The sequence below is a fragment of the Colossoma macropomum genome, unplaced genomic scaffold, assembly GCF_904425465.1.
Source record: "Colossoma macropomum unplaced genomic scaffold, Colossoma_macropomum, whole genome shotgun sequence".
In the NCBI taxonomy this organism is placed as follows: domain Eukaryota; kingdom Metazoa; phylum Chordata; class Actinopteri; order Characiformes; family Serrasalmidae; genus Colossoma; species Colossoma macropomum.
In genome coordinates, this window is record NW_023494797.1 from 10,710,057 (window position 1) to 10,724,606 (window position 14,550).

General features: G+C 38.9%; 1 protein-coding gene across 3 annotated transcripts in view; it reads left to right on the plus strand.

The window, feature by feature from the left end:
* The window catches only part of znf536 (zinc finger protein 536), a 233,030-nt gene extending 220,122 nt beyond the window's left edge, over nt 1-12,908 (plus strand). For all 3 annotated transcript variants that reach the window (XM_036584278.1, XM_036584279.1, XM_036584280.1), the window contains one exon: nt 10,544-12,908. In XM_036584278.1, coding sequence (XP_036440171.1) covers nt 10,544-10,653 — 110 coding nt within the window. In that variant the 3' untranslated portion in view covers nt 10,654-12,908. The remainder of the gene's footprint in view (nt 1-10,543) is intronic.
* The last annotated feature ends 1,642 nt before the right edge of the window (nt 12,909-14,550 follow it).

Below are 14,550 nucleotides of genomic sequence, written 5' to 3' on the forward strand. Positions count from 1 at the left end.
GACTCAGACATGGCGTTTGGGGGTGCGTTCCCTCTGCAGCACGACGCCAAGCAAAATTAGTACGCGAGCGAGAGTGACGCTCCTGCGAATAATACCAGCAACAGCTCCTGGGACTCCGACTCTCCTAGATTAGAGCTCCCAATTAAATACAACACATACTACAGAAAGAGAAACACCGAGAAAAACAGGGAAAGAGAGGGAGGTCTACTGAACATGCCCTGTGTTACTATGGGAACATGTCTGACATGGGCTGTCCATGACATAGTTTGTAGGGTTTTATTTTTTTAAGCCATTAGGGTTAGAGTTCAAGGGTCTGTGTGTGGGTCCACACTTGAATTCTTGAACTCTCACAACTACATAACATGCACATTTGTTTCGTAGTTAAGGAAAACTTAATAGTAGTTACTGAATAAGTTATAATAGTAGTTATAATAGTATAGTGCTTACTGAAGTACCTTAATCGTGACTGAGTGACTTAATATTTGATTGTAGTAACTGAATAAGTTATAATACTAATTATAATAGTATAGTAGTTACTGAAGTATCTTAATAGTGACTGAATGACTGAATAATTCATAGTAGTTACTGAATAATTTGTTATAATAGTGGTTATAATAGTGCAGTAGTTACTGAATACTGCATAGCAGTTGCTAAATAATTCATGTTTGTTACTGAATAATCCATAGCAGTTACTGAATAATTCCATATAGTTGTAATAATATAATAGTTAATGAATAATTCAAATCAGTTACTTAATAGATCATATCAGTTGATTTGCATTGAATATTTCTGTACTGAATACTTAAGAGTAGTTACTGAATAATTCATAGCAGTTACTAAATAAATCATAGTAGTTAGGAATAATCCATAATACTTACGGTATGGTTACAATAAAAAGCCTTAACATTAGTAACTGATTTAAAAACATGAATGCATAAATTAAATGCTTAGCATATCTCTTTGCTTCCCACATGCACATGCTGTAAAAACGGCTGTACTTTTGTGCATCAATTAGCTTCTTTCTGCTTTTCTTTAATGATTTTCTGTGTTTTTCATATGCCTCGATCACAGAGCACACTTTTCTGAAACATGGCACATGGCTAACCTCACAGCCATCTGTGTGTGTATGTGTGTGTGTAGGGGAAGTGAGTGTGTTTGGCCTATTTAAGCGGAGCCCGGCTCACCCCACGTCAAGCTCTGCAAAATAAAAAGCATGATTCATACTCAAATGAGCCCTGATGAACAAAAAGTGACCTCATCTCTTCCTGTTGTCAAACAAAAGGTTCTTTTTTAAAAAGTGAGGGGGGGGGTCGCTGCCGTGATAGGCGGACATGAGAAGGAGAATCTGGAGCGCTGCACGAACCAAATCTCATCAGAGCAGAAATGTGAAGCGCCAGCGTTTAAGAGAAACAGACAATAGCAACTTTTACCAGCAACCCTGCTTTGACCTTGTTAGCAGTGGGGCACTCTGGTAATCTGTGCTTAATGATTTTTTCTCTTCTTTCTCTCTCCCTCTGTCTCTCTCTCTCTCTCTCTCTCTGTCTGTCTCTCTCTCTCTCTTTTTCTTTTACATTAGACCACAGAGTGTCACAGTCATTTAAGACGTGGCCCTCTTTTTTTTCCCCCTCCGCGCATTCCGACGCCATTATGTTACATTGTTGCAGAATAAAGCCTGGTATTATGTTCCCGCGGTAAAGGGCACAAGTGGACTGAGTTTTTATCTGCTGAACGAATCAATCAGGATTATGTCAGTTGAAAAGAATCACAGACAGCAGTCGCCAGCAGACCAAGGGGGCTGTGTATGCGTGTGAGAGACAGAGAGAAAGAGAGAGAGAGAGCGAGAAAGAGAGAGAGAGACCCTGCACAGTTATGGGTGCGATCACAGAAAGAAATATGTATTTGTTGCAGGACTACGGAGTGTTGATGGAGGTGTAATTTCTACAGTACAGAGCGAAAGAGCTTGGTTTTATTTTATGCGGTTCTCTCTCAGTGGGAGGATTCTGAGGACGGTAATTATCATTTCAGCAGAAATGATTAGGAGATCAAATGGAGATCGAATGCCATTTCCTTCCATTAATGCGGGGGGGTTTAGAGCGTCTGTCATGCGCTGGCCATCGCCAGGCCTGTGGGAACCGCAGAGAGAACAGAGCAGGGTGGGACTTGGCATGGGGGCAATGGGACGTATACATCACAGCAGTACAGGAGAGAGAGAGAGAGAGAGAGAGAGAGAGAGAGAGAGAGAGAGAGAGAGAGAGAGAAAGAAGGGGGTAACTGTTGAACATACGCATCACTCAAAAACCTGTAGGAGAGATTAGGGGGACTGATGAATAGACAATGAATCAGTGAATATGTATCAATTGTGTGCTTGAGTTCATTTCCAGTGGAAATGGAACTTGAGTACAGGTTGTAAAACAGAAGACATGTATTTAGTATGAATTACGCAGAAGCCTCATCAACTATAATATAATATCGAAGTTTGGTAACACTTTGAGCCGTCTTTTGTAGATGATTAATAAACTCTTAACAGAGTATCAGTAACACATCAATAACATATCAGTGAAGTAGCAGTAGTGCAGCATCTGAATACATTAAAGTAAATATCTTGTAGATGTTCTGTTGATACATTACTTATATTAAGTAGATGTATTGTTAAATGTTACTTTCATTACACGAAACCTAACCTTACCCAACACCTAACCCTAACCCTGGCCCTAATCCTAACCCTAACCTTAACCTCAATCCAAAATCTAACCCTAACCCTGGCCCCTTGTTTCATCTAAAAGGACCACTTAAAATAAAATGTTTTCCAAAGTTTTTATGATTGCCTTTATTACAGCTCCTTAATACAGCTTATCACAACTTGCTTTCAATTTTTTCAAATAAATCTGCAGGGATATTTTTCCACACCTCCAAAGTTCAGTCTTAGAAGTTGGTTGCAGTTTTTCTTCTTATAATCTGAATAAACCAAATTACAAGTTAAGACTCTTTAGTCCATAAAACCACATCTGAGGTGTCTAGTTTTGGTGTTTTTTGGCCGTAGTATGTTTCCATGTACAAACATAAAGTATATATGTTTCCTGCTTTTTTTCCCTCACACTGGAAAATAAATATCTCATACTTAACCTCTTACATGGTTAGGGCCCGCCAGCAGGCCCAAAGTTTTATTACGCACTTCTGTAACCTAAGAATAGCTCAACCAGTTTGCATTGAAGTCCCTTAGTTACTGGATAATAAGCCAAGCAGGTAATAAACCTGGGATTTTAAGGGGTTAATGACTGCTTTGACTGGAAATTGCATAAACGAAAGGAGTTCTCTGACTTTTGCACAGTACTGTAGATAAAAAATTTGCAATTACAGATTAACTATATATGTGCCTGAGTTGCAAAGAAACAAACAGAAGCTCCACAGTGAGTGGGACATGGTCAGGTTCGACCATGAGGTATGCCTGCTCTTTTGTCGTGAAGCACTCATGTAAAACATCTGTCCTCACTTTTGGACTCACGTGTCCGGGTTAAGGTCGTGACCCCGAGGGTCGCCCCCATGTGGAGCTGTTCTGCTACAGCGGCCCACAACCTGCTACGTAATGGACTTAAAGATTAGCAAGCGACAGCACGTGAAAAGAGGACGATTTCTGACTTTTTTTCTAACAGGCCCTAGTCACCGTTATAAGAAACCATGTAATTCCATTTTTTTTCCTGCTGTCTTTACATTGTGTGAACATTTTTGATGAATGGTCTAAAATCACTTGGATTAAAATTTGCCACATTAACGTGTATCAAAGTTTAGAATTTGTTATTTTCCAATAAGAGATTAGAGGTTAAGTTCCAACAACTGTAACTTATTGTCATTGACATAGAACCTATGTTTATTTTTGTATACTGTGCATTTGTAACGTTCCGCAAAAAATGGAACAACAGGAATTTTGACAGAAAGAAGTTACTGTAACAGATGTAAAGAATGTTACCATTTCAGAGATTTATTTTTTTACAGCAGTGATGATATATGTATTTCTGACAGCATAAGGCAGTACATAGTGTAAGTGTAGCTCTCTGAGATAAGATATCTTCTGCTTCTTCTGTTTTCAGTGAACTGTAGGAAAAGAGCAAAACCTCCAAATGCCGCATTGCCATTTGTATTGTATTTATGTATTGCAAAAAAAGGTAATAGATCAAGCACATTCCATTATTCCCTTATAAGATCATTAGCAAATATAATTAGATATGAAAGAAAGTAATTTGGGCGAGAGAGAGGAGAAAGCGCTATCAGGCACAGAAGACAGATTGCAGCATCAGTGTTTGGGCTTAAATTGCTCTGTGGAGGTATTATCAGTATGAGGATCTCTGCCCCAGAAATGGAGTCAGAGAAGAAGTCAGACACATCCGCACTCTTTTTCCCTCCATTTTCTCTGTAGACCTCTCCAGCCTGCCAGCCATCGTCCATGGCCTCGTCCAAGATGGACTCATCTCAGTGTGATTTAGAGACAGGAAGTGTAGGTGTCCAAGGCCTTCACTTGTGATCTTTATGTAAGTTCCCAAGATCCTCTGGCATAGTTTATATGCCAGAGTAGAGAATGAAATGAACTGTTTCACATTAAAATTTCATTTAGTTTTCCTTTTGATGATGCTATTAAACTTAAGTTTATTTGTAACTTGCTTCATTTTGTTTTTTCCTTCTCGATATTTTATCGTTATTGTGATATGAGTGTCTGTGATGAACACATTATCACGTCACAGTCTAATATTAGAGTGGTGGTTTGCTTCTATGAGCTCGAACCCTTGTCTACAATGTAAAGATAGAGTGATTTAACCACTCTGCTATAGAACTACTAAGTATACACATGTATACAGCTCTGTCCGTATCTAACCTGTAACAATACTTTAAACTTGATGACTATTCTTAATCCTATCGGGTGTAAAATGTATGACGCAACAGTGGATACTGTTACTACAAACCTGCATCACTACAATGAGCTTTTAAGGAGTAAAATAAATATTTTTATTGCTTTTTGGAGGGCTACATAGAAGAAAACGTTGCTATTAGTATTTATTTCAATTTTGTTCTTCGCACAGTGGAGAATGGTGCTTTTATGCATTTTACCATAGGAGAGTTTAGTTAGATTTCTGTTTCAATTTAACAGCAAAAAAAGAGTTTGTACTTGTTGCATATTTAAAGACTATTTTAACCCATTAAAAGCCCAGTTTTATTACATACTAAGGCCTATTATTCGGTAACTAAAGGGACTTCAATGCAGACTGGCTGAGCTTAGGTTATAAAAGTACATAAAACTTTCTGGGTATGTAAGGGGTTAATCATAATTTATCACTTCTAATATTATTGCAATATCCAACAGCTTTATTAAACATTGCATTTTATGTCCATATGCCTATGGATATCCCCAATTTGTTCTCCTTTTTGATTGTAGCTATAGATATCCTTTTATGTTTATAACTTTTGTCATTTCATTTTATTTTTCTTTTCTTTTTTGATGATGGCTTTTGATGGAGAAACCTTTATATTTTTAGCTTCTGTCATTTTGTTCCGCTGTAAGCATTTTTATTATGTATATTTAATCGAATATGCACCGGTTCTATTCCTGTCCCCAGTTCTCCTCTCTTGTATCGTACTGTTCCCTAACCCACCGTCATCCGGTGTGGCTTATGCCTGGTGCGTTTCAGGAGAATAACAAATGTGCTATTTGTTTTACCTAGCGCAAGTTCCCCTTTACAAAGAAGGATACACAAATCCCCGCGTTAAAGCAGCAGGCAGGAGACCTTTTTAAGTGCCACATGTACGAGTTTTGTCTGCTCCTTTTGTGTTCTTTCGGCACTGCAGTGTGCTTATCTGAGGGCAATCTGAACCCACACAACCGCCGAAGCACAATTGTGCTGTTTCCCCCCAGAAACATTGGATTTCTTTTACACTTTGAGGGAGGGGTGGGGGTGGTGCACGCTGATCCTTCTAGTCTTTGTGAATCACTGCAAATGGTATTCATAAACATCCTGTGTTCATTAAAACCTTCTAAAAATATGATTTGGGTGCACTTCCTAGTGCTCAGCCTGTTCATATGTGTGTGTTTGTGTGCCTGTGTGTGTGTGTGTACTCGTATTTACATATTTATAAATACTGGTCTGTACAATGAGGCCTACCTTTGCCAAAAACAACACTTTTCCAACAGTGCCGGATGCCTGGGAGAGAACAAAGCCACTCTCCATGGCAGTATGTGTGGTGTGTGTTCAGTATGGGCCGTGTGTTTTCAGCGTCGAGCAGGATACTGTGAATTACATGTACCCCTCATTCAGACAGGGCCGAAAGCAGCATTTGAATGGAGAAGTGTTTCATCTTTGCAAATGTGTATCTCATATTTGTAGTTTAGAATCTGCAGTGTAACTAAAAAAAGACATGTTCACTATCCATATTCATTCCATACAGTACTGTGCAAAAGTCAGAGACCACCCTTCATTTATTTATTTAAGTTTGAGTCAAAACGGCTGTTAAGTACATATTACTTTGTCAGCGTAAGGAAAAAGCAGAAAACATGTATTTAACAGAAAATTACACAGAAGCTTCAACAACTAAATATAATATCATTTGTTTCAATATTTGCCTTTATTGCATCCTTTATTTGCCTTTATTTCAGTTTTGCAAAGAAATCTTTGGGTTTTTTTCTACCTCCAAAGTTTTGTCTTAGAAGTTGGTTGCATTTTCAGCTTAATGGCTGTTTTGACTGGAAATTAAATAATTGAAAGGTGGTCTCTGACTTTTACACAGTACTGTAAATCATTACCGTCTTATCAAAACCCAAAATATGTTCCCTTTTTTTTAAATCATTGCTTCTCTTTACATTGTGAGAACACTTCATGACAAACACACCAATAGAAATGCTCCAAAATGATTTGAATAAAATCTTGCCTCATTAAAAGTTAAGAACGTTTTTACTATTTCAGGGTTTTATGAGGTTTTTTTTTAAAAGAGTGTGGCTATAATTACAGAATTACCTCTCCTTTTCCTCTTAGGTTAAAAATGATATCTGAAAATGAGCTCCTAAACTCCTAAATTAATGTGCCACTGTGACAAAGCTAGATATACACTAAAATTGATTATGTATTAAAAAGACAGAATTATTTAGCACCCAGCGCATAAAGCAGGGTTACGTGCGGCCTTAGAGCACTTTTTAATTTTTTTTCCTTTGCCTTAGTTGTGTGGTGCACTGATAAGAAGAGGCAGTTGTGAAATGTCAGGTCTTCGAGCCGAGACAGCAGGGACAGTTCCCTGAGCGGCCTGGCCCTTGTTAACAGAGCTTGCTCCCAGCCTTGTGCTGGGCTATTGTTCTGTCCGCCTCTTCATTTAGCCATTCTGTTAAGCATGACACATGTATTAACATAAGATGGATCCTGGAGCTATGAGTCCTCTTACCATATGTCTTGTATTACTTTCCAGGGCCCCCGCTCTGCCTTGTGTGCACCCAAGGTGTGATAAGAGAAAGAAACAGTAGAGGGCGCTAGACTGCTTGCTCTCCATTGAACTCTGAGACTGTAAGAGAAGGGGCCCAAGCTTAAAGTCAGAGTTTGTGCTTTCTTTTCTGACCTTTTACACACTGGAATGGATTTAGATGTAATCTTTTCGCTGAAAACACATGGACGAAGTTACAGATTCACAAAAGCAAGCACAACATACACAACATAGCAGTGCGCTAGGCTAAAAGCTTTTACTGCACACAAAATGTACCTGTTTCTTAAAGACAGGTCTTCCAATGAGAAGAGAAATCAACCACCAACTCAGAAAATCTTTCCCATAATGACTCGAGAGGAACTATAAAGTTGATGTGTTAAGTCTCCAGCTCGCAGTGGCAGTTGTTTGGGGAGAAGGAATGGCGTCCTTAAATAATAACATTCCAGGTGGCTTAGTTAATGAAGAGTGAAAATCAAATATGGGGCGTAATCTGTAACTCATTACTGGAACTTTCTTTAAAGGGAAGTCACAAAGAGCAGGCGCCCTTGGGAGAACTGGCGTTAAAATAAAAAAAAAGAAAAAATAAATAAAAAAAATAAAAAAAGAAAGAAAGCTGGCGAACACGATTTATTATCATTATGGTTATGATTATCTTCATTTCCTCTCGGACTACAGCAAATGCGTTGAGACAGCTGTAAAAGCATGACCGCAGCCTATCCTTTTAAGCACTGCCAATCGCCTCACATTCTCAAGAAACATAACAAGCACTCAGTCTCAACGTTTACATGAAATATCTGCAGGTTGGAGGGAGATGACATTGAACACCGTGAGGCCATTGTCGGCGTGAACTTGAGCTCTCGACTCATACGGGGTCTCTTAGCACCATCTAGTGGCCGGAGCGTTGTCTTGCAGCTGGGGGGTTATCACAGAAAGAGCCCTTTCTTTCAGTGACGAGCCGAAGTTTTAGGCTATTTCTCAGAGATTAGGGCAGCAGTAGGCTATTAGTGTCTTCAGAAGTGGCTTCACAGAAAAAGATCGTTTAAATGTTGTTTGTGAATCCGCGCAAAGGGTGTTTCAAGTGTGAAATAGTGCCATTAATCACTGGTGTTCCGGTTGTTAGCGAGCCTTTCACATCGCCACGTCTCTTGACATTAGCGCGCGCGGATGGGGAAATGCTTTAATTCTTTGCTTAATCTCCATCAGCAGTTTCTAAAGCCTCAAAACTGCGCCTATTTAAGAAATATACATCTTGATCTTTGCCAGTGACGGTACGACTGTGTACATAATGCAAAGTGAGGAGGTGTCAGCGTTATTGCTTTTAGGCGCCGTCTAAATGGCGATGTGTTACTCCGTTATTAAGCTGAGGAGCGACTCCTCGTTTCATTTCCATGACGCTTCTTCCGCGAGGCCCCCTCTCCCCCCACCTCCTCCTCCCCCTCTCAAACAAAACGCGTGTTTTAATTTTATTTTGTCATTTTCATGGAGGCGTTTTAAAAGAACATGACGTGGAAATGCACTGTGTAGGTTTTATTGCCAAATCGTTTTTTTTTTCTCCGGGCTTGTACGGAGAATGAAGCAGCTCGTATTACTCACTTCTCACTGCAGTAGAGAATAATTAGAGAAACGGTAAGCATTTCACTGCAAGTCCAACTTCAGCAAATAGCTGCATGCCTCTGCAGTCTTTTGCAACTCATTCTGTTTAGCCGACACACAAACTTGCTTGGAGAAGAAGTCATATTCTAATAACCTTCATGTAAATTGCACAATCTTGCATCAAATATGTTTATTACCTGGGCTTAATGTACATATATATACTCATTGATTTAAACCTAACATCAGATTGGCACTGCAATTGTGATGATCTCTCTAAGACCTAACCTATATCTTGTACTGCGATTGGTAATATGGGCCTTATTCTGAATCAGCCGGTGCATTCCGATCCACATTAGCCGTAACATGAGCCGTAGGAAGACACTTAATAATTCATTGTGACTTTGCAGTGTCATGATGATGGATTTGTGTTTGTCTTGTGCCATTACAGTCACGACCAATGTTTCTCCATTGTCATCAGTGTGTATGTACATTTTGGTAACACTTAAGTAATGCATCTGTTTGGCACACATGAATCTTTATGACAATTGGTGAACATCATTTGCAGTTACTACAAATGTCATCAGCAGTTGCTGCAGTTGACAGGTTAAGGATGTGAAGCTGCAGCAATAGAAAGCATTGGGCCTCATTCACCAACAGTTCTTAAGAAGAGTTTTTTTTTAAAAACCCATTAACACAGTTTTTACAAAGATTCACCCATGTTTTCTTGTTTGGGATTTGTTCTTAGGTAAGAACAGAATCTATGTGCACTCAACAACACAAAGGTGTGAACAATTATGCGGTTTAAGAACACGACATTCATTTTACGTAAACCTTTTCTCAGGACCTTTCTCAAGAACAAATTTAAGAAAAAGCTTGGGAAGATATTGGTGACTGAGGTCCATTGTGCATTTGTTAATTGGACCTTTGACTGTCAATGTCAGTACAGACTAAAAACCTCATCGTAACAAAATCTTATATTTCATAAATAGTCATTTTCTTCTTAAATGTAATGTATGTTAATGTGAACAGATTTTGTTCCAAGTAAATTTAGACCTTTTCTATTGGTCCATTTATAATGAAACTAAATGTAAAGTGCAGCTGATTTTTTCATGGTGTGAATAATAAACAGATAAACAAGCATAAATAATAAAAATGGTAAAATCTACAAAATTGGCCTTTTGTGCCTGAACATTTAGTGCCTGGACATCAGCCTTTTCTTTGACTAAACTGAAGTGCCAGTGGTGAGTCACCATTGGACATTCTTTTTAGTCTAGGATTAGCCTTAATCTGGGTCTAGGAAATTGTACTTTAGTGTTACCAAAATCTTCAGTGCCAAATAAAGCAAAGCAGCGACAGTAGATTTGGAATGTTCTGTTGTCCTTTGTTTCAGTGCTCGTGTTAAGTGTCTAAGCATTCTCAGTCAGCTTGTGTAAGTGTATCATTGTGCGAGTGCGAGAGAGCGGGCGTTGGTGTTAATCTGCGTTTGTTCTTTCAACCATAGTTCATCTGTGGGCGGAGGAGGAAGCTTCCAGAAGGTTTGGCCCTGCTCTTGCCTCCGAGCCTAACCTAACTGACTCTGAGATGCAGGACGCCTCGCTAATCAGAGACTAACCCCCCCACACCCCTCCACCCTCAGGCTGGACTCACTCAACAACTGGACGCAAGAGCAAGAGAAGGGGGATGATGTTGATGACGAAGAGGAGGAGGACCATGAAGAAGATGATGATGATGTTGACAATGACAGATGACAGACAATGTGTTATATATATACAACTCTATGTGTTATATATATATAACTCTGAAGTTTCAGAAGGATAAAGAGATGAAGTTATGCAGAATGTGGCTTAACGCTCCCTGTGCAAGATGCCTTGAGGGGAATGAAGCGAAGCAGGGTGAAAACAAGGATAAAGTGACTTTGGTTCCTGTGTTTTTATGTCCGTTCAGTTCTACAGTGTGTAGCTGATATATCTTCTGTGTTTTTCTTTTCTTTTTTTTTATTGTTTCTTTCGCTTCAGATTGTACAGAAACTTTATTCCTTAGAGCAACACATTCCTCGAACCAAAACGACACCCAGAAACAGTTTCCAGACAGTTTCAGGCTGGAGATCGGAAAACTAAGCGGACTTTCAGCTTTTCTTTTGGAATTCTCACGGAATTCTCCACCTTTCACACTGCCCAATGAAACAACGTGACATGAATGTGACTCCCTTGACAGTCCTACGTGGACCATATCTCCAAGCTTTTGGACCAGTCTTCAAATGGATGTGGAGACCAAGCACACGTGCAGCAGAGTTCCTCACGAAACCATCTTCTTCGATGCAGCCAGTGCCGCAATGTGTGCCGATGCAGTGCTTTCCGGAGACGGGAAAATGACGCTGTATGGACACATGGTAGCCCCAGACAAAAAAAGGGAAGCAATGGTGGACTGTGGTGTTTTCTCCACGACTTGGCTACATGAGCTTCTAGCCACGTTTTTATCCTTTTTTTTCTTTTCTGTGTTCTTAAACATATCCGGGACACGCGTTCATAGCTGATCTCTGGGAAACAGGAGTGAACTGTAGCACTAAACAGGCTGAGAAGTTCTCAAAAACCCAACTGTGGTGAAGAACAGGTCTAGTTGGCAAAAAAAAACAAAAACAAAACAAAAAAAAAACATTGTGAACCTTGAACTTTGGAAAAGAACGCAAAACTTTCATCTCAGTCCTTCTTCCTTCAAGGAGGTGTTGAGAATCTATTTGTAATATACTGCCACCAATCAATGTTGCAGAGTGTTACTGACTACTGAAATGGTTTGATGTATTTACTTGTTAAAAATGATTAAAAAAAAGAAACATAAGCAAGAAACACAAATATTGTCTAGCCTTAGATACAGTCATGCGTTGTTGCATCTACAAAGCTAGCTGTTTTAGATTGTAGGCCTTAGATTGGATTTTTCTTTTCTAGTACTGTACTTTTTGCCTTCGACATTGTAAAGTAAAGATAACATTAAAAAAAGAGACTGACAATCTTCTCATGTTGCTGCAAGCATATGCCCATACAGTATATAACCATGCCTCTTGCAAGCATAGAGAGGCTATTGACTTTTTTCCCCCCACACGTATTTTGCACTGTGATAGTATCTAAAAATCCAGTCTATACGGTACACAGCTAACTAAACTAAAATGAAGGTGTGTATGTGTGTGTGTTTGTGCGTCCCTTGACATTGTGAAATGTTTCTCTCCGTTACTTTGTGGACTCTGCGGACCTCAAGGTCCCTTCAGGCAGACTGATCTCATCAGTGACGGTCATCTCAAGTTCCATGTTGCTTTGAGGAGAAAAAAAAACAAATAAAAAATAATAAAAAACAAATAAAAAAAAATACAAATGTATTTTCACCACAAAATAACCATGTATAGACATTATGAAAGTGGCAAAGCGGAGAGAACAAATCAAGTCCATTCAGATATCAGTATGGTGTCTTTGTTTCTTAGCTAAATATCAGTGCAAAAATCTTTATTAGTTTTTGCAGTCTTTACTCCATAAAGTTGAAGTTTGGAAAATAAAAGGTGTCTAGTGTATAACAAGTGGAGGAAACAATAAAGGATGTTTAAGATGATTGGATATTTATAAACGAGAGGTTCAGTGATCATTGGGATTGGGCAAATATTGACCAATCAGAGATCCCACAGTGTGGTACTACCGAGCTGGAACTAAACCACAGCGTGTATCAATCTGGGTCTTACTGAACTGAACTATTTGAGCATTCCACAACTCTGAACTGTCTTGTGAGCTGTACAATTTTATTTGTTTGCTGTACCCTCATGGCAGATGCTTTGTTTTGTAACTACTGATCTGTACTTATAATAAAAATAAAATGTATTCAAACTATTACACACTGGTGTGAAAAGTGAATTTCATGCATACTTTAGTGGCTTAAAGGAGCACGTGTGAAAAATACTTTTTGCTTTTACTGTTGCTTAGAGAACAATAAAGAATTTATCCATCCATCCATCAGTCCATCCATCTATCCATCCATCCATCCATTCATCCATCACTCTACTGTCATATGCAAATATCTGTCTATCTCTCTGCCTGTTGTCTATCTATGAAAACAAACCCAACATACAAGCTTTCAGCATCTTGTATTTACATCATTATAGGCACCAAATGTCCCCAAGATAACACAAAACTAAGCTAAACTGCATTAAATAATAATAATAATATTAATAATAATATTAATAATAATAGATTTATTTATATAGTACCTTTCACGCAAAAAATGCAGCTCAAAACACTTCACAATCAAATCCAAAAAAGAATCGAATCACGTATGTAAAACAATACATATTAAATAAAAACAAGATAAAACAGTACAGATGGAGACTGAGCAGCATTTAGCTACAGTAATCAGTGAAGTCAATTGATGCACTGAACAAAGACAGGAATATAGACCTATGTGTGTATGAGAGAGTGAGAGAAATCGAGAGGAAGAGAGAGTGATAGACTGTGAGTTTAAGGCGTAATAGCTGTGTGGATCATGACAGCTCATATTACCCAGGCTGCCCCAGGGCTGGTGTAGTGTTAATACTTAAACCTGTGAAACCCCAACAGACGCCACTGCTCATCTCCCACTGCGGGCAACAACTCAAACCACACTCTCCTCTTCTCTGCTTTCTGACTGGCAGTCAGGGATCACCTGTTACTGTGCCGTAGTGTGTATGTAGTGTTGTAAATCTTTGATCTTGCCATGGAAGAGATTCAGGAGACCGGGGTTTGCAGAAATAACGATGGTTTTATTAAAAAGAGAGTGCTCAGTATTCCTGCCTTAGTGTCACCCCAATCTGAACAGCAGCTCAGACACACAGCTTTTATGCCATGCAACTGACCCCACACCCCCAATAGAGTCATACAGAACAGCGTGGGACATTTGAATCCTGTCGTAAATACCTTACTGTGTTCTGCCCCAGCACATCCTCCTTAGGGGGTGTTGTAAGGCCATTTGGTGTAATTGTTCAAACCACAAGAACAGAAATGGAGATGGCTTCTTTAACCCTTCAGCATTTATACTGTTTAACAATGAATAACAATTGAAGCAAAGCAAAGTAAACAGAAAACTAGAAAATACATCAAAATAAAACAATTTCCAACAGTAGTCCTATGCAATACTTGCTAAGCCCAGTTACATTTTATTTATATAATGCTTTTTACAATGGTCACAAAGCAGCTTTACAGAACCATGGGTCAATGAACAGCTGAGCGTCACCATTTCCTATACCAAGCTCCGCCCCTTTTGTCTCCACCCACCATTTGTGGTCTTAAGGAGCATTTTGTCGCTGACCAAAGAAAAAGAAGTAATCCTAAAATGGCAACTTTCCAGCAGAGAGCAAAAATGTTTTATTCTAAGCAATAAAACTTGCTTAGGAGCATTTCCACTGATCCATTCATCATGAAATTTTCACTTAATATAAAGGGCAGCAACTGTGTTCAAAGTAGAAAATTGAAAATTGAAAAACAAAACAAAACATATATA